General features: G+C 54.3%; 1 protein-coding gene and 1 pseudogene across 3 annotated transcripts; both read left to right on the top strand.

The window, feature by feature from the left end:
• The first annotated feature begins 5,130 nt into the window (after positions 1-5,130).
• Positions 5,131-14,511, top strand: LOC103345957 (ral-GDS-related protein). Of its 3 annotated transcripts, none has more exons than XM_070075768.1 (13): positions 5,131-5,584; positions 5,959-6,021; positions 7,323-7,516; positions 8,729-8,922; positions 9,059-9,327; positions 9,969-10,184; positions 10,517-10,620; positions 11,069-11,138; positions 12,387-12,464; positions 12,873-12,947; positions 13,480-13,509; positions 13,864-13,985; positions 14,206-14,511. In XM_070075768.1, the coding sequence occupies exons 1-13, from the start codon at positions 5,447-5,449 to the stop codon at positions 14,264-14,266; spliced, it is 1,614 nt and encodes a 537-aa protein (XP_069931869.1). In that variant the 5' UTR covers positions 5,131-5,446; the 3' UTR covers positions 14,267-14,511. The 3 variants fall into 3 exon arrangements, with proteins under 3 accessions (XP_069931869.1, XP_069931867.1, XP_069931868.1); XM_070075766.1 differs by having other exon boundaries at positions 13,477-13,509; XM_070075767.1 differs by having other exon boundaries at positions 12,390-12,464; positions 13,477-13,509; positions 14,206-14,510.
• A 9,978-nt stretch (positions 14,512-24,489) lies between these two features.
• On the top strand, positions 24,490-25,411 carry LOC138850037 (olfactory receptor 13G1-like; annotated as a pseudogene).
• Positions 25,412-25,797: the final 386 nt, after the last annotated feature.

Raw genomic sequence — 25,797 nt, 5'->3', positions numbered from 1 at the left:
ACCAGGAACCTAAGAAGGACAGGGGACTTTCCACATGGGTCCCAGCCAAGGGCAGAAGCTGGGGAACTCAGATAAAGTCCCTTGCTTATCTAGGACCTGCAGACCTGTCCAGTTCCTTGGGGAAAGTTGTTTACCATGGTGTTGAAATCCGCCCAATTCTGGCACTGCCTCCGGAGACTCCAGGGATGGTGAAATTCAGGCCACCTCCTTCCTGTCCCCTCCCTGTCCCTGTGGCTGTGGGGTCCTTGAGGGAAGCCTCCCCGGGGCTGCTTCTGGGATCGGATCTCCCACAGCCAAGTGTCAAGCTTCCTCTTCTCTCCTCATTGATGGAGATGCTGGGGCATGCCCGGCAAGGCTCTGTGGGAACAGACACACAGCACACAGGGAAGGGCCGCTGGCCAGCATGAGGCCAGGGCCCGCGTCAGCAGTCAGTGCTGAGGGCTCCGGGCCCAGCCCCCAGCCCTCCCCAGGTGGTTTCCCTGTGAGCCTGTGCAGGGGGCGCCTGTGCCCAACCATCATCCCCCAGGCCTCGCCGTCCTTGTGAGATGGGAAGGAGGATGGGGGCTTCACCATGGCTCCTCAGACAGGAGCAGAGGGCGACACTTGTCCAAGAGACCAAGAGCCCCGTGCACTCGGGGAGGGGGTGAGGGAAGAGCGGGGCCTGCCGCCTGGACATGGCCCACGGCTGCCTCCCTGTGTTTGCAGACTGACCCCCAGGACAGGACCACGCCGTGTGATTCTGGCCAGGAGATGACCGGATGGGGCTGAGGAGATGGGGTGGGGGAGAAGGGCCTGGGGCCTGCGCCTGCTCAGCTGCTCTGAGGGTCTGCAGGCTGAGATGCAGCAGCAGGAGGCACGATGCCCAGTGTGATACCAAGGGCGCACGGCACAAGCCGGCCCGGTCTGCATTCACGCTGGTGTTCTCGTGGATGTGGGGGACCCTCCGTTTGTGCTCCCCATGGAGGGCTCTCTGGCTGAGAGTTCCTGAAATTCCTCCCCAGCTCCACGGTCGCCCAAGAGCCCCCCGAGCAAGGTGGGGCAGAGCCCTGTAAGCTGCCCCCCCCGCCCACCCAAGCTGGGGCTGGGACCCTCCTTGCGAGGTCTGGGCACAAAAGCAAGGCTTTGCTTGCTGTCACGTTTCTCCCTCATTCGACCACACAAAAATTCCTGTTTCCTTCCAGAAATCACCATTTTTCTGTGGCCCCTCATACACACATAGGCTAATGTCTACCTGATTTTAACAGGTTAGGGATTTTACTTTGGGAAAATAAAAACACTTTGGAATTGTGAACGTGCTTCAAAAAGTTATGCATGGTTTTTCATAATACACATTTTCATGAACCTTTCAATAAAAGATGAGAGAGAGAGAGAGGAGAGAGAGAATCTTCCATCTGCTGGTTCACTCCCTAAAGGGCAGCAACAGCCAGGGCTGGAACCAGGAGCCTGGAACTCCATCCTGGTCTCCCACATGGGCGGCAGGAGCCCAAGCACTTGAGTCATCATCTGCTGCTCTCCCAGGCCATTAGCAGAGAGCTGGATCCAAACTGGAGCAGCCAGGACTTGAACCAGTGTCCCAGTGTGGGATGCTTGTATCTCAAGCAGCAGTTTAACCCCCTGCACCCCATGCTATCCCCTTTTGTGAACTTTCTGAAGACCCATCATATGCGTTATTACAAAATTTTTGCACCAACAATAAATTTATTTTGTCATATTTACACTTATCTTTTGAAGTACCCTCACACCAACGGTGTGTTTTTATGTTACAGAATTTCACTTCAGTTGAAGAAGAAAGAAAAGGAAGAACAAAAAGAAAAGAAAAAAGCAAAAGAAAAGGGAGGGAAGAGAGAAGGAAGTGAAAGAAGCCGACACCTGCCGTCTGTGGGTGGGGTGAGGTTGCCAAGCCAAGCAAACCCCCCAAGCAGCAGCTGCACAGGTCACTGGCTCCTTGGCACCCTCTGCAGGAGTGTGTGTGTCAGTGCACCGGCCTCCCCCTGAGCCAGCACGGCCTTTGCCTGTGTCTCCTGCTCTCTCCAGCCCCTGCTCCGGCCCAGGGCCCAGCTCACCCCCACCCTGAGCAGGTGCTTTATGCCTTTGTTCTCTCCAAGAGCCTGTGAAGAGAGCTGGACCAGGCTTTCTCCCATAGCCCCTCTGTCCTACAAACCCGAGCAGCCCATGGGGCTGACCGAGGGTTGGGTCACTGTCCCCTTTTTCTCACCCTCCTTCCCACCTCCCTTTCGCACAGCCCCTGTCACCATGTGCACTGTGTTTCCATGCCTTCAGCGTCAACAGCGTCTGAATACAGCATTGGCTGTATTCAGAGGTACGCAGGTCACTCCCTGGGACCCCAAGTGCTCCTCCTGAGGTTGTGTGAGACCTGCTCATGGCAGTTTGCAGGCATGCGCCCCTCCTGGCTCCTCAGTGCTCTGTGAATCCCTGTGCTCAGGGGCCTGTCCCGTGAGCAGGGGTGCCGCAGAGGGTGGGACCGAGGTTGGGACTGGGCAGAGGACCCCGGTCCTGCAGGGTGAGGAGGGGCAGCTGAGTGGCTTGGGGCCCCTGCTCTGGGTAGAGGAGGACTTCAAGTGCATGAATGAAATAAATGGGGTTGGATAGTTCTGTAACCAATACTAGTAATTCAGAGAATCTTCATGTCAGGTGCACGGCTGCCTTGGAATGCACTAGAAACAGTGGACAAAAGTAGTTCTGGCTGTAGCACTGTGAAGGAGCTCAAGACCCTCCCTCCTGCTCCTGCCCCTACCACTGCCCCATGGAGGGGAAAGAGGAGGAAGCTCCCACTAAGAGCGGGCCCAGGACGCTCCTGTGAGGCCGCTGAGCCTCACAGTGTGTGAGCCTCACAGGTGTGGCCCTGGCCAAGAGGAGGCAGAAAGTTGCAAAATCGTAGGCTGCGCGGGGCAGATGACACCATGAGAGCGTGACAGACACGCTCCTCCTGTGCCCCATGGAGTCGTGTGGATGCTGGCTGCTGAGCTGAGCTTGTGGGTGGTAAATGAAAGTCTTCCATGAGAAATCAAAGTCCCTGTTCCACCCCAGTCATAGGTAAAGGCTCAGAATCAGTCCTCACCCAAGAGCAGGAATCAGACATCAAGAATCAATCTACAGCCATCTGTCTACACCTGTATCTGCCTATCTCCATCTGTCATCTGTCCATCCATCAATCAATTTCTACCTGCATAGCCTATCTATCAATCATCTATCTACCCACCTATCTCTATCATCTATCCATCTCTCTGTCTGCCTATCTCTATCATCTATCAATCAATCTCCCTGCATCTGCCTATTTCTATCATCTGTCTATCTATGTGTCTGCCTATCTCCATCTGTCATCTATCAGTCTCTCCCTGCATCTGCCTGTCTCTCTCAGTCATCTATTTATATCTACCTATCTCTGTCATCTATCTTTTTTACAAGATTTATTTATTTGAAAGTCAGAGTTACAGAGAGAGAGAGAGGGAGAGAGAGAGAGAGAGAGTCTTTCATCCTCTGGCTCTCTCCAATTGGCCACAACCGCTGGAGTTGCACCGATCTGAAGATCTGAAGCCAGGAGCCAGTGACTTCTTCCAGGTCTCCCACATGGGTGCAGGGGCCCAAGGAATTAGACCATCTTCCACTGCTTTCCGAGGCCATAGTAGAGAGCTGGATTGGAAGTAGAGCAGCCGGGGCTCTAACTGGCGCCCATATGAGATGCTGGCACTGAAGGCGACTGCTTTACCTGCTACGCCACAGCCCTGACCCCTCTATCATCTATCAATCAACCTCCACCTACATCTGCCTGTCTCTATCATCTATCATCTATCTACCCATTTATCTATCTACAATGTGGCTATATTATCATCTATCTACCTATCTAATCATCTGCCATCTAGATATCTTATCATCCATCAGTCCATCATCTACATCATCTATCTGTCACCTATATGTCTACAATAGCAGCCTAGGGTCCCAAACATGAGCGCACAGAACTTCTAGTGAGAACACACATGATACCCAGTGTAGTTCAACAGAGCCGCAAAACAAGAACTGCCAAAGATTCACCCAAAAAATATGAGGAAAGGGGCCAGTGCTGTAGTATAGCAGGTAAAGCTGACGCCTGCAGTGCCAGGATCCCATTTGGACACTGGTTCAAGTCCCGGCTGCTCTACTTCCCCTCCAGCTCTATGCTACGGCCTGGGAAGGCAATAGAAGATGGCCCAAGTCCTTGGGCCCTGGCACCCATGTGGAAGACCGGAAGAAGCTCCCGGCTCCTGGTCAGATTGGAGCAGCTCCAGCAGTTGCAGCCATTTGGAGTGAACCAGCAGATGGAAGACCTCTCTGTCTCTACCTCTGCCTCTCTGTAACTCTGCCTTCAAATAAATACATAAATCTTTAAAAAAAAAAAAAAGATTGGTGGAAAGAATTGTGGAAAGACCCCTGATGGCTACAGGTTTCTGATGGCTCTGACACACTGCTGTTGGCAGGGTCAGGGTCTGGAGAACAGCGGGACTCTGTGGCAAGCAGGCCAGACTTTGCAGCACGGGGCTGGGAGAGAAACCATGTGGTGCTCAGGAGCCTGCTGAAGCTGACACTCGTGTTTGAAGGCTTGGGGGTGTCTGAGATGTGGGAAGGCAGCTCTGTCCTTACAGCAGGGCAGAGTGCAAACACTGGTTCCAGCTCAGAGATTTTGACTGGGGAGCAGCATCTGAGCATGGGAACAACCAGGACCAGACCCGACTCAGGATGGAGGGCCACCCTTGTGGAGTGGAGAAGACCCTGGCCCACGCTGGGGCTTCCATGGCTCACTCAAACTCCAGCTGATGCCATGACCTTGCCGCGAGTTCCACCATTCAATCTCAGCATTCTAAATAAAAGCTCACACAGGAGCTGGTGCTGTGCTTTAGCAGGTGAAGCCACCACCTGCTGTGCCAGCATCCCATAGGGGTGCCGCTGTGTGGCTCAGCTGTGCCACTTCTGATTCAGCTCCCTGCTAATGCACCTGGGAAAGCAGCAGAAGATGGCCTAAGAACTTAGGGCTCATCTGAGACACCGCCCTTGGCTTTCCTCACTGACCTTAGCTTGGATTTTAGGGGCCTTCCTAAGAAGCAGGACTGTCTTTGGGAAATGATAGGAAAAGGAGGTTTAGACTCCAACTGAGTGCCCTTCAACCTGGGATCCTGACCCCATCCAGGTCTCCCAGGCACTGAGGGATGGGGCTGTGTTTGCAGAATTGTGCACAGTCAAGGGGATGGCATCGGGCAGGAGAGGAACAATCAGCAGCCCAGAGGGCCTTGGGAGCTCTTCCTGCTGGAAGGGTCCATGTCCTGGACCTGGAGGAAGTGACCTCACTTCCTTGGTGACGGGCCACAACAGAACATGGAACTCTGGTAACCAGGCACCCACATTCTAGTGGTAGCCATTGCCAGCTCACTTGATAGGAAACGTTGCAGGGAGAACTATGTTCCCTTGCTGCTGCCCTTCAAGGCGAGGCTCTCACAGAGCCAAAGCCCAGAATGAAGGTCTCTTCCAGCGTGTAACACGCTGGCTGAGCTCTCACTATGGACGCCTGTGGCCACGGGGGAGGAGGCAGCCACAGGTAACAGGGTTTACAGCCCCGGGAAGTCCCATACAGGCCCAGAGTCTCTGGTGACCCTGCGTGGGCTGTCCTCCTGTCCCCACAAAGGGGACAAAAGGAGGGGCCCTTCCTGCACAGCACCAGGATTCAGGTGTTGGAGGACGGCTGTGGTGCCATCTGTACCCATTCCAGGGATGGCGGATGGGAAAGTGGGTGTTGGGGACCCTTTTGTGTACTCAGGGGTTACACCTGGGTTCTCCTGTGTCACCTGGAGTCCTCCTGGCTGGGGGTATACCCAGATGTCCCTACGTATGTGACCTGGGGAGTGGAAATACAGAGTGTCTCCTGTGGGACACTGACGCCTTCTGGCCTGGCTCCGGGCACTCTGTTTGCAGGGCTCCACGCTGGAGATCAGCAATGATTCCCATGAGGAACTCATCTTCTCAGGCAATGGACAGGTGTGTCAGGCCAACAGCCGTGGACAGTGCTGGGCTGGGCTGAGGGAGGGGCCTAGGGAGATACACAGGCGGGGACTCAAGATGACCAGGCTGGGCTGAGGACCAGAGCCTGGATATAGGTACCTCTGGGCCCCGCCCTGGTGTTTCCCTCCCGAGTGACTGACCCCAGTCTCATTCCTAAGAGATCTCGCCCCTCTGCTGCCCACTGACAGCTGGGTTATGGCAACCCCATGTCGGGCCCTGGTGGGATTTTCAGGGGACAGGTTACTACTGGTTCCCTGGTTACGAAGTCAAGAGCGTCCGCGTGTGGGACAGCACTCTTTTCCCACCCAGCCCGGGAATCCTGGGCAGGGGTCAGCTCCGCTGTGCTTCCAGACCTCCCCACAACCCACGACGGAGAACCCAAACCCCACACACAGGGGTGAGGCTTACACTCAGGAGAAAGTGAGACTACTCCATGCACGTGTCGGCAGTGTGTCTCTCGGTCTCAGCCCTGGAGCCCCCACCCGTCTCCATCCTGTTCCATGAGAAAGGACATTTGTCCTGCGGCTCAGCTGGGATAACATGCTCCTCCCCGGCTGCCCTGCTGCAGGTCACGGCCTCAGAGAGCGCCCCTGGAAGCCTGGTCTGCTGGGCAGTCACAGCCCAGGGCCCACATGAGGGCGGCTCTCACACAGGAGTTTGCACACAGCGCTGGAGGCTGGATGTCCCTGTGTCTCCTGCTTGTACATGTCCATCTCCATTCCCGTGTTCTCGTGTTCTCCCGTGCTTCTCTGTGTCCTTGTCCCCTCTCCTTATCAGCACGGCAGAGCTGGGGCCCACACCATGGCCTGGCCTAACGTCCATCACCTCCTCAGGAGCACATGGCACATGCAACCGCACTCAGGGACGCAGAGTCAGAGCGTCCCTGTCGCTTTCACAGGAGCTAATGCCCTGCTGAGACAGAGGCCCAGACAGCACTTGCTGGGGAGAGGGGCTGAGGTGTCCCCCTGGAGCAGCCACGGTCAGATCACCGTGCAGAAGGGCTGTGGCCGGGACACCGCCAGCTGCCATCTCTGCACTGCTGCTCCCAGCTGCTGGCCTCCCTGAGGGGATACTCTGCTCTCCCCACTCTCCCACGCTGCTCTCTATGTGGCCAACAAAGTCACTCTGGACCTTTCATTCCCCATCCCCCAGGGATGTGAGGGGTCACCTGGTGCAGCTGGATGCCCTCTGTGAGGGGATCTTCTCCCAGCCCAGACTCCCATGGTCGGGGGTCCCTGGAGCCACCTCTGACTCCTGTCCCTGCTGGTCCCCCCTAGTTTGGAGGTGTGTCCACACTGCACCTGGTGGAGGTCTGTCCCCTGCGGAGCCTGCAGCCAGGCACCGGGGTGAAGCTGGAGGAGTCCCTGGTCCCGGCCTCCCCAGGAAGAACCATCGCTTACCTGTCCGCTCTGCTGTGCTCACATGGCGACTTCAGCACTGTTCCTTATTTCCTGGACCAGATATTCCATAGGTGAGTGTCTGTGCCCTCCAGGAACACGGGGCCTCTGCCGCCCCCTAGCTGTGGCTCTCTGTGCCTGTGTGCTCCTCTGAGAAGTGGGGTGGTGTGGGTGTGAGCCTCAGGGGTTGACAGGGACCATGTGACTGCAGACATGGCAGGGGCCTGGTGCCTGCTCTGAGGCCAGGGCTGCTGGCGCTGTGCTCATCCCTCTTCTTCTGGTCTCTGCACCCTCGGGACTCAATAGCCCACGGCCCTCGAGGTTTGGAAAACCCCACAGAGAGCAGCCCTGCCTTCCCATCTGTAAAGGAGGCCCCTCAGCCCCAGTCCCTGATTCAGACAGAGCAGGGCCCGGGCACTGGGTGTGGGGCCCAGGCCCCTCAGCTCTCAGACAAGGGTCCGTGTGTGGTTCATCCCCACAGCACGTGAATGTTAAACACTGGGCAGTCACTTTGCAGACACGTGTCACAGCTCAGTGAACAAAGCAGACAGCAATCCCGGGGCCTCTTGACCTGGGAGGACCCAGACTCTCCCAGCTGAATGCCTGCTCAGGTCCTGTCCACAGGGTCAGAGGAGAGAGGATCGTCCTCCCATGGTCTTGCCAGGATGTCAGAGCCCAGGCCCCACTAGGACGTCATGGACTGTGGGTCCAGTTGGAGGCCTTCTGTCCCTGCAAACTGTGGGAGCGAAATGTGGGCTGTGGCTGGGGAGGGACAGGCAGGGTGTGGATCCCCCACTTCCTGTGACTCCTCTGAGAGTTCCAAGGCCCGGGGACTCCCCACAAAGGAAAGGAGAACAGAGCTGGGAATGCGGTCCCAGACCTGCAAAGGAGAGGGGAGGCTGGGGCCCAGAGCAGCCAGGGGTCCATGCCCAGCACAGGTGTTTCCCAGCTCCACCCACGCTCCCCGCCCCCACCCCAGGAGGCCCAGACCTGCAGAGATCCTGAGAAACCTGCTCCTAAGTCTGCCTGGAGCCTCTGTGCTGAGCGCCGGGGGCCTTCCCCTCAGGAAAGAAGGTCACGGGGAGGCTGTCACCATGGGGTGTGCACCAGCCCTGTTGACCAGGTCTCCCACGGCCAGGGCAGCCCGGGAGGTCTTGGGGGGTGGGGTCATGCTCTAGACAGGCTGAGGCATGCCCAGGGCCCCAGAACCACAGAGGGGCCCCAGTCAGTGCAGTGTGGCGGCCAAGGCCAGCCTCTGACCCCGCTGCCCTCGCTTGCGTCCCCAGCAACATGGCTTCCTTCCTGGGACGCTGCAGAGACCTGTACGAGGCAGAACTCCATGGCAACACCAGCCTTCCACTGCTGAAGATGAAGGTGGACTGCAGGCCTGTCAGCCTGCCTGGAGGAGACCTGGGGACCCAGGTGTACTTTCTGTATGCCCTGCCCAAACACACCCAGCACCCTGAGACCAAAGCAGATGGTGAGGGGCAGCGCAGTCTGCAGGTCTCTCAGGGGTGGTGTTTGGGGCTGGAATCCCCTTCCAGGCAGTGCGACCTCTCGGGGTTTGCAGAGGCCACTGGAAGGTGATTCACGTTGGCGACCCTTTCTTCTTCCAGCTCCTGCTCTGCATGCAGGGCCAGCACGCTTCCGCACACTGGCTCTGGAGCCAGCTGCAGCACCACTGGCTCAGCCAGGACCTGCTCCAGAGCCAGGGCCAGCTTCCCCATGGAGCCTGCCCCCATGCGCACAATCAGCACCAGGGCCAGCTCCACAGGCCTCCTCTGGCTGGGCTGGGACTGCAGAGGAGCTGCCTGGGGCGGAGATGGTTGACATCACCGCCTTCTCCCCCAGGACGATGGCAGAACAGCTCACACTTCTGGATGCGGTGAGCAGCCGGCTCTGCTGGGCAGGGCCAGGACCACGGTGTCCCTGTGGCACCTGCCATCCCACTCAAGCCCTGGCCAGAGTCCAGTGTTCTGAGTCAGCACAGGCTTCATGTCTCAGCCCCAGTGTGACCCGGGCTCGTTTCTCATGTCCTAACCCACCTTTCCCCTGTGCACAGCAGAGATGGGACACACTCATGCCAGGTGCACAGAGCGACAGACAGAAAGCTGGGCACGGTGTGGCCCAGTGGTGGTGGAGGGCACTCACTGAGGTGCAGCCAGGCCCCCCGTCCCTGCCGGTCTGCCCAGAATGCCTACCTGTCTCAGCACTGATCAGGCTTCAGAGTTGGACGGGGTCCCAGAGCAGACACGCAAACAGAGCCCTTGTTGTAGCTGCCACAGGGAGGTGCGTTGGGATGGGCACAAGGAGCACAGGGCTGATGGCGATAAGCCGAGGGATGGGGAGTTGGCCAGGATGCCTGGGAGAAAACACCTCTGTGTCTTCTCTCCAAGAATGGGCTCTGGGCCGTGGGGCTCTGGGCATCCTCAGGGGGCTGCTGCTCCCACCGCTGAGAGGCCCATGCACAGCCCCCATGCACTCTGAGTGGGGGTGGCTGTGCCCATGGGACACTCTCCTCCCCAGGAGCTGTTCCAGAAGGTCGTGCCCTTCCACTGCCTGGGCTCCGTCTGGACCAAGAGCAACAAGAGAGGCAAGGAACACCTGGCCTCCACTGTCCATGCCACCGTCCAGCAGTTCAACTGCGTGACAAATTGTGTAGTAACCACATGCTTGGGGGACCCCAGCATGAAGGCCACAGACAGGGCCCGTGTGGTGGAGCACTGGATCAAGGTGGCCAAGGTCAGCTGTGGGTGGCCAGGGCCCTCGCTCACTGCACTCTGGGAATGGCCACTTTGCTTTATCAGCCCTCGGGAGTACACCCTGTGGCTGAAGGCCCTGCACAGACCCTGGGCCCTTCCTGGCAGGGAGGGGCCTGACCTGACTCACTTCCCCCAGGGGTGCATGCTCACCTCCCACCTGAACCTCCGTGTGGGTTGAACCCAATCCTCTCCCTGTGAGGGTGGCCACAGTGCCCTCGTGCCTTCCTGTGGCTCCGTGGGCATCTGATGCAGCAGGGGGATGTCAGCCCAGGGGGATCAGGTGACTTCTCCCTCATCCGCTCTGCTCTCCAGGAGTGCCAGACCCTCAGGAATGTTTCCTCGGCCCATGCCATCCTCACTGCTCTACAGACCTCCCCAATTTGTCGCCTGCAAGAGACGTGGGGAGAAGTCTCCAGGTGGGTGCCTTCTCCCACAGGAGCACCAGGGTGTACCTGGGACCCTAGGACTCAGCACTAACCCCCATGACTCTGGGAGGGGCCAGACGTGGACTCTAAGGGGAGGCATGGGAAGGGCACCTTCGAGACCCCTAGACCTTCTGCCTAATTTTTGCCGCAGGATTATATTTACTTTGCTGAAGGCACCAGTTCTTTAATAGTGCTCCTGGGCAGCACCGGAGCTCCCTGTGCAGGTGAACTTGAGGCAGAACAGTGTTGCTCAGTGGAGGGGAGGGGACCAAGGGAACCACTTGAGCTCCCCGCCTGTCCCCTGGGCACCAGGGCTTAGGGAACTCAGTGGGGAACTCACCTGGGCCGTGTACATCCTCCTTGCTCTCCAGTAAAGGGAGCTGCACTCACCACCTTCCCATCACACCGAGTAGCTCCTCCTGGTTTCCCATCTCCACAGGAATAGCTGCAAAAAATTTGAGCGCCTGTGTGAGAAGGACAATGGCTTGAGCAGGGATCGGCTCACCAAGGTAGGGGGGCTGGGAGGTGGGGCAAGTGTTTGGGGGATAGGGTGAGGGGTGGGGTGAGGACGGGGGCAGGGGTAGTATTGGCCAGCAGGACAGACTCTGTGCGCCTGACCCCACCCGGGCTGTGTGGCAGAGTGGCAGGAAGGGCTTCCCTCCTTCCACCAGGTGACCTCGGTTCCTCAGGAAGCCAGGCCCTGCCTGGGATCTGCCTGCCCAGGACCTGCATGGGGAAGGCTGCCCACCTGCACTGGGGAGGGGGGAACCGAACATGGGTGTCCCAGGGCCCGTGGTCGACGGCTGCCGAGCATCAGGTGCAGTGGGCCTATGAGAGACAGACGCACTTGTGGCTGTGATGCCCGTCCTGCCCTGACCCACTGCCCATCACCTGCCTGAGGTCCTGGGATTCCCACCCTGCCCAGGGCAATGACATCATCTCCAGGTGGACGAGGGAAGCTACTGGGGCCTCCTCACGCATGCCCGGTGGCTCTGCCTGACCACATCTTAACGCCTTCCACCTAAGGGGGCAGCAAAGTGTGGCCACCCAGAACCTGTGCACTCAGAGATGATCCCTGGGGGCCACTCCCTGAGTGCAGGGGAGATGTGCAGCAGAAGCTGTGGTTCGTCCTCAACCCTGCTGGGGGTGGGAGGAACACCCAGTGGGGCTGGGTGGCCAGCACCTGTCAGCCAGGCCTCCTGAGACCACCTGGCCCTCTCCCTCCATGGCTGTGCCTGGCCAGGGACCAGGACACAGAGAGCCCTGATGGACTCCTGGCCAGGGGTGCAGCTGGAGTTGGGGTGAAGCAATGGGGTGCCGGTCAGCTGGGGGCAGGGCAGGCTCTCCTGTGTGGCCCTGGGCTGATCACTGCCCATGACCTCTGATTTCTCAAGTAGAGGATGGGGCTGATGAGCCTGTTGTGCAGGGCTCACGGGGGTCGGTGAGGCACCAGGAAGGGTGATGCGTGGTGCAGGGCCTGGCCTTCCTCCCAGGGGACAGTGAGGAGGAGGAGGGCAGGCGTAGGATGCTGAGTCAGGACAGCTGTTGTGGGGGAGGGTGTACCCAGCACCCTCACCAGCCAAGGAGCAAACCCAGGGAGGCCCCTTGCTCAAGGTGCCCCCAGTGAGGGTGGGAGTCACAGCATCCAGAGAGAGTGCACTTGGGGGAGGGGGTCAGACATGCCATGCCCCAGCAGAGGGCCCAGGTGTGGGCAGGGGTGGTAAGGACAGGCCCTATGACCCTGACCTTGATCCTAGCAGAAGGGTGCCTTCAAGCTTGCTTCCCGGGAGAAGAATCCCCAGAGAGCGCAGATGAGGCTGTGGAAACAACAGAAGGTGCGTGCGCCCGGGCGAGGGGACTCCTCCGTCACACCGGGCCCGAGCCACAGGAGCAGGGCCTCCACCTCCAGCCCTCCCTGCAGTCCCCACACTGCCTCAGTGGCCTCCACCGGAGAGACCAGAGCCAGGGCCTGGGGCAGCTGGGCTCTCAGTGCACTTGGGGCTGAGGTGGCGCTGGGGGCCACATGGCCTGTGTGCCCTTGGACATCCCAGCAGGAGTCCTAGGGGTGCCTGCTGTCCTGGGAGTAGCTGGGAGGATGGAGAATGGGGGAGGCTGCCAAGGTCCTGGATGGCTCCCAGGGGAGACATGAGCCAGGGTCCAGGAGCTGGGGTGGAGGGGTCTCTGGGGCCAGGGCTCGGGGGGCAGCTGAGAGCAGGTGCTCATCACCACCCCCTGTGGCACAGGGAGTCGTCCCCTTTCTTGGCACCTACCTGAAATACCTGGTGATGTTGGACACTGTGATGGGGGACTCTGTGCATGTGAGTGATCCTGGGGCAGGTGGGGTGGGCACGGGTCCCTGAGGCTTGGGGGTGGGGGGTGTGGGGAGAGCCTGGACTGCGTTCTTAGCCTTCAGCGCTGCCCCCCCTTCTCCTGAACCTCACAGCTGTCCCTGGGGCTGGGGCTTCACTGCCTCTGCCCTGGGAGTGTCAGGGCCTCCAACTGGGTGCCCCTCCCTTTCCTGGAGGGACAAAGCTACACAAAGTCTTGGCTGAGCCTCCTTGGCCTCCCCTCGGGTAGGCTCCACGGGCAGGAGAGAAATTGGGCCCAGCAAGGTCAGGAAGCACTGACATGGCCAGGCACCCTCGCCCATCCCAGCCTCTGTTTCCCTCCTGTCACCAGGCAGGGGAGAATAGCAGGTACCTGAGCCTCAGCTGCCAGGTCCCCTCTCCAGAGCTCACCCAGATCCTTGTCCTTTCCCACCCACATCCCCTTGATGGCCTCATGAAAGGGAGGGTCGGGGCTGGGCCCGGCTGGGGGTGGTTCTGATGGACTCTGTCTGCCTTCCAGCAGGCTGATGTCAGCTTCCAGAAACTGAATAAGGTGAGCAGCTGTGGCCTCACTCAGGGCAGGAGGGCACTGGGGGTCACAGGTGGCCCCAGTCGGGACCCCCATGCATCACCCCTGCAGCTTTGCTCTATTAGGAGGGCTGGGTGCACATGACGGGGAGACCCATCCCTAGGGTGGGTGCAAGAAGAGGACTGGAATCAAGGAGAAACCCCTGGGGAGGGGCTGTTTGCACCCCCATCGGAGGCCAGGGTGGGGCCTGCATGGGCTGGAAGGGAGGAGGCCTCTTAAGAGGAAACACCCAGAACACCGCAGCCCCTCCCCTACCAGGTCCCCACAGCATTCCCAGCCCTGGCCCTGACAGTGTCCTGTGTGTCCCTCCATCCCCAGGAAATTAAAGTCCTGCAAGAAATCCAACTACTGCAGGTGGCAGCGAGCAAGTATTATTTTAAGCGTGATGAGGAGTTTGGCGTGTGGTTCCGGTCTGTGGAGCTTCTCACGGAGAAGGAGAGGTGAGTGATGGGCAGGAATTAGGTGAAGCCTAGTGTGGGGGTGGGGAGGGCTCTCTCCCTGCTGTGCAGCTGCAGGGAGCATCGTCCAGGCCCCCTGGTGGGCAGCAGGCCCTGTCCCATGGGCACTGCTGGCCCCAGGACTGCAGCTCCTGGACAGGCCCTGGGAGGGAGGCCTGAGCTGAGGCTGCTGGTGGACTCATGGCTGTGCTCTCTCCATTAGCTACGCCCTGTCCCGCCAGCTGGAGCCCCCTGTCAAGAAGCCCACAGCCTCAAGGCCATGAACACCATCGTGATGCCCTCGTGACTGAGTGCTGGAACCTCAGGAGCAGATCTGAGCTCATTGTGAGCCTGGTGCCTGGGACAGTGGCCTCCCTGCTGTGAAGCTGAGGCCTGAGTTGTGTCAGTTTAGTTGCCCCTCTTATGTTTTCTCTTTACCCCCATTTAACTATAGTCACTGTTAGTAACTCCCTATTAGAGTTGTATTAAAGTTAATATAAATATGTTGCACCATGAGTTTCATGCTTCCTCATCATTGCTTCCCCATATCTGAGGTTGTGAGCAGTGTTCCACCCGTGCAAATGCGCCGTGGACATGGGCCCCTCCTAGTTGCGGCTCCTGGAGCTGCACCTCGCTGGTTGAGGTTCCCTGAGGTTCTTCTCCTAAGAGGAGCTGGCAGATCATGTGATGCTTGTGTAAAAACACTGCGTCACTCCTCCTGCACTTTCTGCCCTGGGTTTAGGATGTTGGGTCCAGCCTGGCCTGGCCTGGCTATGGTGGGCAAATGGGAGGTGAAGCAGCAGATGGAAGGTGTCTCTCACTTGCCTTCCAAATAAATAAAAGAGGGGCTTGTGCTGTGGCTTCTGGGCCTCGTGGGCCTCCAGATGGCAGTCCAGGTCCTCGCATTCGCTGAACAGCTCCCCACACACAGGGCACACGCGTGGCTTCTCCTGGTCCCAGCGGCTGGGTCATCTGTTCCAAGGGAGGGCAAGGCACCCCACTGAGCAGCTCCCAAAGTAGCCAGCACAGCCAGGCGCAGAGCCCAAGAAGCCGAGCGGAGTGGGGGGAGGAGTGTGGTGGGCAGGAACCCCTAGGGGCAGGGCCGGGGCCTTCAAGGCCGGCAGGTGTGAAGCCAGAAGCAGACAGGGATGCTGGGCCTCTGGTGACAGACAACCCGGGAAGCCTGAGCCACAGGTGTTAAAATGGGGGCAGGAGCCAGGGCGACATTTGCTTTGGGCCACCAGGCACAGACCTGAATACACCTCCAGTCTCCTGCTGTTACAGGGGGGAGCTCCTGGCAGGGACCCCAGCCCCCAATCTGGGTGCACTGTCGCACTCGGGAGGGAGACCCTGGCAGGGACCCCAGGCCGCCATCCAGGAGCCGGGTCTTACTTGGGGTCACGGAGACTCCTCAGTCCTCCCCAATGATGAACTCTCCATAGAAGCCAGTCTGGCCGGGGTCCAAGAGGGACCAGTCCTCTTCAGAGAAGCACAGGATCATGTCCTTGAAGGGAGAAGCCCGGCTCTGAAACCAGAGGCCAGGCCTGGGTCAGGGGCTGACAGCACACCGTGGACAGACGCAGAACCAGGGACACGAGAAGCCAGGCATCGTCTGGTGAGGGCCTGCTTCTCGGCTCAGGGACCTCCTGGGGTGGAAGGTTCTGGTCCTGCCTCTTGGGACCTCACACGGGGGTCAGGGGTTCATTCATGAAACCTGGGCACAGACGTCCCCACCCTGGCGCTCCAGCCCAGACAGCCCCGGCCCACGTCCTCCTTGCAGGCTAGCAGGGTCCTTGCATCCCAGCAGTCCCTGTCTGGTGCAGGTGGCACCTGGGTCAGGTGTGGCTCCAGGTGTGACTGTGGAGACGACTGCTCCTGCTGGGAGTGGGATCAGGCACATTCCAAAAGGGAGAGATGCGGGACAGGAGGGACAGGTCCAGACAAGTCCCAACCTGCGGGCGGGACAGCAGCCCTCTCTGGGCCTGCATCTGGGCCTCCAAGGCTCTGTGGCTTTGGGCGGCCCTGCCCCCATGCCCCTCAGTGTCCCAGCTGGGACGTCCCTGAGTGTCCCAGGCTGGGTCCAGGACAGCGACTCCACCAGTCAGGGACTCTTGCACTGACGCTGTCCCGCCCGGGAGACACAGCGCGGGGACTTGGGGCCATGTGTGGAGTAAGCCAGCTGATGGAGTCAGCCTCTCTCTGCCTTTCTAATGCACGCTCACAGGGCCACACCTTTCCAGCTGTCTCCTGAGCTGCCACTCTCATTCTCCTTAACCCAGACAGCCTGAGAATGTTCCGGATCTTCAGGCTCTGCTTCCCTTCTGAGTACCAACTCCATCACAAATCATTCCCCTTGTCTCACGTTCATCATCCACAAGGTCTGCCTTCCACAGGGCACGGATCGGGGCACCCCCACTCAACCCCTCCCCTGTGTGACCAGGCCTCACCCACCCACATGTCCACCAACAACCTGTTCTCACCGCACAGGACCTGAGGTTGGACCCCAGGATGGCGCTCCCCTGGCCCCGAGCCCTTGCCCGGGCATTCACAGCAACACAGCTTTTTCTAGGACACAGCCCAGACCCTTCCAGCCTCTCCACAGCACCCGGCTCATAAGCCACTCCCACACGTGGTCTGTCAGCCGGCACCTGCTGCACACAGGAGCCCCAGCAGCACACAGCTCAGGGCCGGATGTGAGAACCACGGCCTTCAGCTGAGGTGCATGTCCCCCTAGATGGACATGAAGCCCCCTCAAAGTGATGGTGGGCATGGACAGTTTCAAGGAAGTCAGACGCATCTGCTGTGCATTGCTGAGCGCAACTTCTGCACGTGTTCCCCCAGGAGCAAAGCCTCACTCCTCTCCCACAATCTCTTTCCCCTACTTAAAATGTGTGGATGTGCTGTTCATCCCGAAAGTTACTGGAATATTTCTTAGGTTCTAGAAATTTTGGAGAAAAGCACTAAGTGAACTTTTGAAATGCTCATGCATTCAAAGCCTTCGGTGCACCTTTGAATGTTACTATGATTCAACCCCTCTTCTCAGGACCTCACTTCTTCAACTGCTCTGAATGTGAGGAGCACAAGAAGAACCAAAGCAGAGGCTGCGCGGCTTCTGGAGCCAGGGGCTGGGGCAGGCCCCCTCCAGAGGACAACTGAGGCCCACAGCCCAGGCAGAGCAGTGCCCCAGCACTGGAACCAGGACAGTGCCGGAAGCCGCATTTCCTTGCTGTGTCTCTGCTGAGGTCTTCTTGTTATTTTTGGAAATGTTAAACAACATGCTCTTAAAAGAGGGATGGATAAAAAAAAAAAACTCACAAGGAATATTAGAAAGATACCTTGAAATGAGTAAAAATTGAGTCACGACAGTCCAGAGACCACGAGTGCCAAGGAGCAGCACTCACAGGAAATGTGTTGCTATCAGCAACTGTGCTTTAAAAAGAATAGGCCAGGTGCTGGCACAATAGGTGAGCCGCTGCCAGGATGCCACACTCCAGTCAGAGTGCTTGGCTTGTCCAGTTTCCTGCTAGTGGGAGTTCCGGAGGCATGGGCGATTGCTCGAGAGACTGGGTCTCTGCCACCCACGTGGGAGACTGGGGAGAAATTTGGCCTAGTCCAGCCCCAGCTGTTGCAGATATTTGGGAAATTAACCATCAGATGGGAGATCTTTCTGGCTGTTTCTCTCTGTCTCTCTGTGTCTGTCTCTGCCTGCCAAATAAAATAAATGAAAAAAAAAAGTATCTCAAGTTAACACTCCAACATTACACCTTAAAGAAATAGGGGAAGAAAAGCAAAGTAAAGTTAACATTCATAGAACCTATGTCGTAATAAAAGATGTGAGTGGACAAAAATTGAATAGAGGATAAGAAAACTACAGAAAATCAATTAAGCTAAAAGTGTGATTTCTTTAACAATCAACAAAATAGGCAAATCTTTTACCTTTTGATGGGAAAAAAGACACAAATGCATAAAACCAGAAGTTGAAGGGAAGAATTATCACTGAATCTACAGCAACAAAAGAGCTCATAACACTGCATTCTGGAGAGATGTCACTCAGGTAGTAGGGATGAGACACAGCCCTCAGCCCACAGCACAGCAGACAGCAAGGCACAGACCCAGGGAGCTCACAAAGCACCTGCAGCAACAGAGAAGCACACAGAAGGAGGGGACATTCGCGGGTGGGTGCTGGTGCAGCCAGGCAATGCTCAGGGACAGAAAACACGGACAAAGGGAACCGAAGAACCACGTGGTGACCGCAGACGCCTGCAGCTTGCCCCCCCTCCCAACCCCTCAGGATGCCAGTCCCACTAGGTCCCACTGAGGCAAACAGCCACACACACAAGGACCAGCCACAACTGAACGCAACAGGAAAGGAGCCACTGCCCCCCAAGCCCACCCAGGCCCCACGCACAGGACCGGGCTGCCCCATGATTGCCCACTCTGCACTTGGGCTTCCTGGCTGCAGACAGCAGCTCTACCTTCGGGTCACCCCTGCCTTTCTCTTGCTCCCTTGCTGACAGTCTGAAATACTGAGGAATACCATGTTTCCTACAAATAATGAGTAAACATCCAGATCACGCCTGGCAGCCAAATAAACCTGCAAAAACCATCTAAGATTCACCTTTTCTCAGAGATAAACAAACGGAGAGAGAATCTATGTGATGATGATGATGTAATGTATGTGGATGAAATTGACATTTTGAGATCTGATTATTGTTTATAGCCTTGTCTATACTCCTGAGGAACAGTGGTTTTCCTACCTACTACTTGTTGAATTCTTCATTTGGTTGGAGTTAAGCTTGTGATTAGAAAGTAAATTCAAAGTATGCCATTGCAAAAATTAAAAGAAAAGGAAGAAGAAGGAAAAATGGAAATGAAAGAAGGAGGGAAGGAGGATGGGAAATATCATTATCATAGTCTTAAAACCATAGATATGAAATACATGACATCTGTTCCCTTTATATTAAAATAAAAAAAAAAAACTATGAACAGAACAGATTTTAAAAACTCAGAGATTCCGCTGAAGGGCCAGGTGTTGCATTCACCACTGAAAACCAAAATGCCTGCTACAGTTCATTTGTAGACCCCGTTCCCCACCCCCACCCCCAGCTCAGAGGCTAAGGGGGCATCCACTCTTCAACCCTCTTCTAGGAACTCTGTTCCTGCCGCCCATCCTCTCTCAACTTCTCCTGGCAGAGGGAGTCCCCAGGCCATCGCCACTGCTTTCCCAATGCCCACCCATTCATTCCTGGGCTTGCTGTTGCTTTTCCAGAGTCCCTCATTTCTCAGGCTTCCTGCTCCATGCCTGGGTTACCCGGGGATACCTTTTGGTCTGCATGGAGACCAGGCAACGCCCCAAAGGCCAGGTCTCTCCACATCGTAATTAGCAATCCGGGCAAGAGTTGTAATTGTTCCTCTGAGATGCATTTTCATGCAACTTAGCAATTGTGTTCCAGAAGCCATTCCTCGCTCAGTGCTGAGTCAGGGCCAAGCTCGTGACGGATGTGAGCTCCGAAGGGACCATACTTAAGCCACATGAAGGAGGTCATGGACAGACAAGGAACTGGAGTCGCTGTGTACTTTCAGGGTCTCCAGTGATTCAGTACAAGCCACCATTTGAACATGATGAGCCCATGTGAGTATCTTGGACTAGCTTCATAGTCACTGTGAAATTGTGGCTCAACAGGGACATGCAGGATATAAGTGCTATATTTAACTATTTTTTAACCAGAGCATGAAAGATTAATCTTAATCCCATTCCCATGGCTGAAATTTTACAGCAAAAAGCACATAAAAGAGCAATATAAACCATTAGGAAATGTTGGATGGAAGCATTGCAGGGCTGCAAGTCACTCCTCCCAGGATATCTTTGCAAATACCTATACCCAGCCACATTAATAAGATGAACTCGTGCAAGTTTTTCTGCACCTAGTTTTATGTATCATGTAATGTATATTTTGCTTTATTCTGGTGATTGACCATTGTGAGTAGATCCTAATGTTAAACTTAATTAGATTGATAGAGTTCTACAAAGCAGCTAGTTCTTATCAATGCAGCCTGTGCTCCAGAAGGAGTCCAGCCTGCACACTGCCCTGAAGGCTGTGGTCTTGCACGTGGACACACCACACAGGGCCTCCTCCCTCGGAAGCCTGCTCACAAGGTAGCCATTCATGCAATGAGCTCAGCCAGTACTGTCTTTTCATCCTTACATGCACAGTAACAGTGACACACACGAAGCTATCCCTGTCTGAGGGACACCAGTGACCACAGCCCGCGTCCATGCTGTGCTTCCTGCTTCTCACATTTGCACATTAGTGATTGTTCTCGGAAGTTAGGTCTCCCCTTCTGTTCCCTGTCCCTTCACACTCTTCAAAAACGGTCACTTTGGAAGTCAATACTGCATCTACATGGACTAAAAGCAGGCTTTTCTCAGTAAGAAAATCTTCCCAGGCTGGGAAGGAGATGTGGAGATGGCAAATGTGAGGGCCCCAGAGAGGACTGAGCAAGGGCCACTGAGCCGTGGGGTGGGGGCTGGGCCCCCCTGCCCCAAGACCATCAGGACCGCAAGGACTGTGCACTCCGGGACACCGCACAAGCTCTTTCCCGGCATGACTCCCCCAGACTCAGAGCTTCTCAGCTGACTTATACTTGCTTTCTCACCAACTCTGAGGCAACGGAGAACATGTATTCCATTTTCACCTCATTACAGTCGTTTAGAAGCAAATGGTTAGCACCAAGTGTGACCTTTAAATATTTTTTGAATAAAGACATTCCTATTGTCCATAGAATTGATTTAATTCTGTTATTATCTGAACTCAATCTGCTTATTCTTTTATTATAACTTTTATTGAATTTTTCAAATATAATTTGAGAAATGTTTTCTTGTATTAAATGTAAAAGTCGCTTAATTCCTGATGATGAAAATCCAAATGTTAAGCATGTTAATTTTTTAAAGGATAAGATCTGGACCACTAAGTAACAGTTAATACCTCCAATCAGTATCTGCACATCTTCCCAGGAGTCCCTAATGATTCACATTCATTATTTAATCCTCACAGATGCTGCTGTCCCCATTTGATCAATGAGAGCAGACTGAGACTGGGAGAATGTGCATGAAAGTTGCAGTCACCACTTCACAAGTCTGTGAGGTAGATTTTACTCTCCACATGTTAGTGAGATCACACAGCAGTTGGCTTTCCCTGTCCTCCAGGCTCATCCACTGCTTGAGGCAGTGTGGCCTCTGTTGTCTACACATGCCTCATTTTCCTTCTCCATTTGTCTTTTGCTGGACACTTAGGATGATTCCATATCTTAGAGATTGTGAATAACACTGAGATGAATGTGGGGGTTCAGGGATCTCTTTGACATTTTGATTTCATTCCTTTGGATAGAAATCACACCAGAGCTGTGATTGCTAAATCACACAGCCAGTCTGTTTTTGGTTTTTCGAGGAAACTCCATAGTGTTTTCCAGCAGTGTACAAAGTCTCCTTTTCTGCACATTCTCACCAACAGAGCCATCCTCCAGATACTTGGTGACAGGCGTTCCAGCAGGCCTGGGGCCACATCTCACTGTGGCTTGAATCTGTGCTTCCTGGATGGCTAGAGACATGGAGCATTCACTCACCCATCTATTGGCTGTCCATAGCTCTGCTTCAGGAAGCATCTGGTCAGTTCCTTCACTCATTTGCTCACCAGGCTGCTGTCTCTTGTTCTGTTTTGCCGTGAAGTTGTTTGAGGGCCTTAAGCATTTTGGGCTCTAGTGGCCTGTAGACAGTGGCCTGACATTGCCCTCCTTCTGTGAATTGTCTCTTCACTCTGTCGACTGTTTCCATTGCTGTGCAGCAGCTTCTTAGTTCGATGCAACCCCCTTTGCATATTTTGCTTTTGTTCTCTGCATTTTTAGAGTTGGGTTCAAGAAATCGTCGTCCTGACCAAGGTCATGGAGCTTTCTCCCATTTTTCTCCTAGCAGCTTTACTGCTTCTGGACTTGCACGTAAGCCTCTTTCCCATTTGTCTCTGGTGCAAGGGTTCAGTTTCATTCTTCTTCATGTGGACACCTCAGCATCACTCACTGAAGAGCCTGGATTTTTCCAGAGTCTTCTTGACACCTTGATCAAAGCTGAATGGACTGCAAATGTGGGGACTCATTTCTAGGCTTCCTCTACTGTTTTTCTGGTTGATATGTCTGTTTTTATTAATTCAGTCTCTCAGAAACAAAAAGCAGAAATGTGGATACGAGAAACTATAGGGGAGACGTTGACCGGAGGGGGCAAAGTTCCAGCTAAGCTGGAGGGGTGCACATCTGCGAGGTGCTGCCCTGCATGCACTGTGTACCTTAACATTGCTAAAATGATAGCTGTGTAAAATCTTCACCAGCAAAAAAGATAACTCAGTGAAATGCTGGATTGTTAACCAGCTCAATCAATTCTTTCTACAATGTATACCTAGATCAAAGCATCTCATTGTACCCAATAAAAATATACACTTATTGTCAAGTAAAAATAAATAAAAATTCAAGTCCTTAGACAGAAAGAGCCAGATTCTAGATTAAGTCCTTAACTTTGATTCTAACTAAATTTTACTATTTGTGTTGCCTCCAAATTTTGATTAATAAAAATCTTAGCCAGGTTAAATATAACTAAAGCAAAATTGATCGCTGTGGACAAGGCAACCACAAAGGGACATATCCAAAAATAAATGGCTTTTGATTTATAAGACCTGATAAAATACTCTCCTGCTGATGTAGGCAAGCCCTATTTTGCAAAGTAGTGTTGTTTTTCGGGGTCTAGGTTCATATTCAAGAGAGGCTAATGTCATTACAGAACAGAACTCAAGAGAACTTGTGAGCATTGTTTGAACATCTAAGGCAAGAACATGATGTGTCTCCACCTTGTGGCAATGGTGGATATTCCAAACAAGAGCTTCATGGTCAAGATATCCCTTCTTCCAGGTGAACTGTGAATGAGACCTTTCTGTGTTCTGCCTCCTTCACATACAGAACCCATGGAACTGGCAGTGAACACAGAAACCAGCCAATTCCACTCCTAGGAAGTTCATGGGGTCATTGATGAGAATTAGATTCCCTGGGGTCCTGACCTTTTCCTTAACTCAAAGAGACCAGAAGTATACTCTTTACTCTCCTCATGAATTTTTGCATTTTGGTAAATTTTGGTTTATATCTTAGGACTATAATCACCACTATACACTGCTTCAGGATAATTGATCACAAACAGTTGCACAAATAAATAACATTATTCATCAATATTTTATATATATTTAGCAAATGATTTATTGTGGCTAAAGGACCTGAAGGAGTAAATCAGGCTAATTTTGTTAAATCACAATGAAAAATGATGTTTTGCACATGTATGTTTAGATATCAGAAATACAATATTATCTCTGAAATGTTAAATATCATTGATAAAACAAATTTGTGGAAGAATTCACAATTGCTTTGAACACTTCTACTAGATTTGATCATGAAAGTCTTGAAAGCCATTAATTCATAGAAATAACTGTGCATAAAGAGCAAATCTGTCTAACAAATAAGCACAAAACGCACATGTAGAACACCAGAGACATTCTGGGGAACAGCCTAGCACGCCAACTCCTCTTGGGCCCTGGTGGCTGATCTCCAGAGAGTTCCTGCTGCCTGTGTCCTTGGGCTTCCTCCACAGACACCAGCTCTTCCTGTGTGTTATCTGCAATCTGCATCATTGCACCCAGGCTTTCCAAGTGAAAAGCTGATGCCTGTGGAGGTAGATGGTTAATGCACACCTGTGGTGAAGATATAACCACAGAATTCATATTCCGAAGTCCAATTCTCTTGCCATTATGTGACAGCAAAACAAATAGTTGTCTCACTCAACTTCACCAGTATGTTTGTTAAAATGAAGAAATACTCCTAATTCATACATCTGATTATGTTGTTTAGTATTTTTACTGCAGAAAATTAGTCAGTAGTTCTATTAACAGACAGGCTTCAAATACTGTGCTGGTCATTTTCCCCTGAAATAATCCCACTACATTGAGCCACGATCCTCTCTTGTTCCAGGATGCTGCTCATGTACACATCAAGAAAGATTCTAAACACACATATAATGAATCAGTTACCAATTTGTGTCATCATTTGTATTATAGTTCCATCATAGACATATACACACATATGTATATACAAACATGAATGTAAACAATACCCCCCAGGTTGAAGTCCAATTGAAAATACTGAAATATTTGAAGATCCTTATTTTCCTTTTATGTCATTCTCATTCACTGTTCAGTTTATTCCAGTCATCTAAGCAGGGACTTGTGTCCGAGGGCAGGATCTGTCTGGAGAGGAGAGCACTCAGCCTAGAACACAGAATTCCATCTTCCGGGAATCCATGCTACAGAACTGCACCCAACCAATGATGACATCACTGCACTGCAGGTCCTCCTCACCCCAGCACATAGGCGCTTCCATCCCCAGCCCCTCACGCTGTGCAGTCTGCCCCTGACCACCAAGCAGGATGAACCACAGCACCGTAACTGAGTTTCTGATTGTGGGCCTCACCAAAAGGCCTGACCTCCAGGCAGTTCTCTCCCTGGTCCTCCTGGCCATCTACCTTGTGGCTTTCCTAGGCAACACGCTCATTGTGGTTGCCATCATCCACAACCCCACCCTGCACACGCCATGCACATCCTGCTGCTGGCCCTGGCTGTCGTGGACATCATCTGTACCTCGAACATCATGCCTAAGGTGCTGGCACCATGCTCACATCAGCAAAGACCATCTCCTATGGGGGCTGCCTGTCTCAACTCTTCTTCTTCACGTGGTCCCTGGGGGCTGAGATGGTCCTCTTCACCACCATGGCCTACGACCGTCATGTGGCCATCTGCCGCCCACTCCACTTACAATGCTATCATGAGCCGCCATACCTGCGTGGCCTTGCTGGGTGTCGTCATGGCTGTGGCAACCACCAATGCCTGGGTGCACACGGGTCTCATCCTGAGGTTGACGTTCTGTGGGCCAAACACCATTGACCACTTCTTCTGTGAGATACCCCCACTGCTGGCTCTGTCCTGCAGCCCTGTGAAAGTCAATGAAGTCACGCTGTACGTTGCTGACATCGTCCTGGCCATTGGGACTTCTCCTGCACCTGCGTCTCCTACGGCTTCATCATTGCTGTCATCCTGCGCATCCGCACAGTGGAGGGCAAGAGAAAGGCCTTCTCCATGTGTTCATCCCACCTCATCATAGTGTCCCTGTACTACTCCCCGGTGATCTACACCTACATCCGCCCTGCTTCCAGCTACACGTTTGAAAAGGACAAGGTGGTGGCCGCACTCTATACTGCGGTGACACCCACACTGAACCCCATTGTGTACAGCTTCCGGAACAGAGAGATGCAGGCTGGGATTAGGAAGGTGTTTGCATTCCTGATGCGTTAGTGGTTTGAAGGGGCAGCATCACCTCTGTACTCCAGGGTCATGTCCTGTAACAGCTCAGAGCCACCCAACTTTCCCACAGTTCCCTCCATCCCAAAGTCTTCCTTCCCTGTCTTTTCTACCATCTAAAATGGAAAAATAAATAAATCTTTTTGTTTGTCTGCTTTTAAGCTTGACTTGTTTATTTGAAAGATGCACTTATGGGGCAGGGGGGAGAGAGAGAGAGAGATCTTCCTTCTGCTGCTTCACTCTCCAATTGGTCACAAAAGGTGGGCTGGGCCAGGCCAAATCCAGGAGCTGGAACTGTATCCGAGTCTCCCACATGGGTGACAGGGGCCCAAGCTCTTGGACCACCTGCTGCTGCTTTCCTGGTGCATTAGCAGGGACCT

Source organism: Oryctolagus cuniculus, chromosome 6, assembly GCF_964237555.1.
Source record: "Oryctolagus cuniculus chromosome 6, mOryCun1.1, whole genome shotgun sequence".
NCBI classification, from domain to species: Eukaryota; Metazoa; Chordata; class Mammalia; order Lagomorpha; family Leporidae; genus Oryctolagus; species Oryctolagus cuniculus.
Note: the sequence above shows the minus strand (reverse complement) of the source record. Positions and strands in the feature narration are given on the sequence as shown.

Coding starts and splice junctions, on each gene's coding strand:
- LOC103345957 (XM_070075766.1), top strand. CDS start 5,447: ATGTTCCCTTGCTGCTGCCCTTCAAGGCGAGGCTCTCACAGAGCCAAA. Junction 8,923..9,058: donor CCCTGAGACCAAAGCAGATG/GTGAGGGGCAGC, acceptor TTCTTCTTCCAG/CTCCTGCTCTGCATGCAGGG. Junction 10,185..10,516: donor ACTGGATCAAGGTGGCCAAG/GTCAGCTGTGGG, acceptor TCTGCTCTCCAG/GAGTGCCAGACCCTCAGGAA.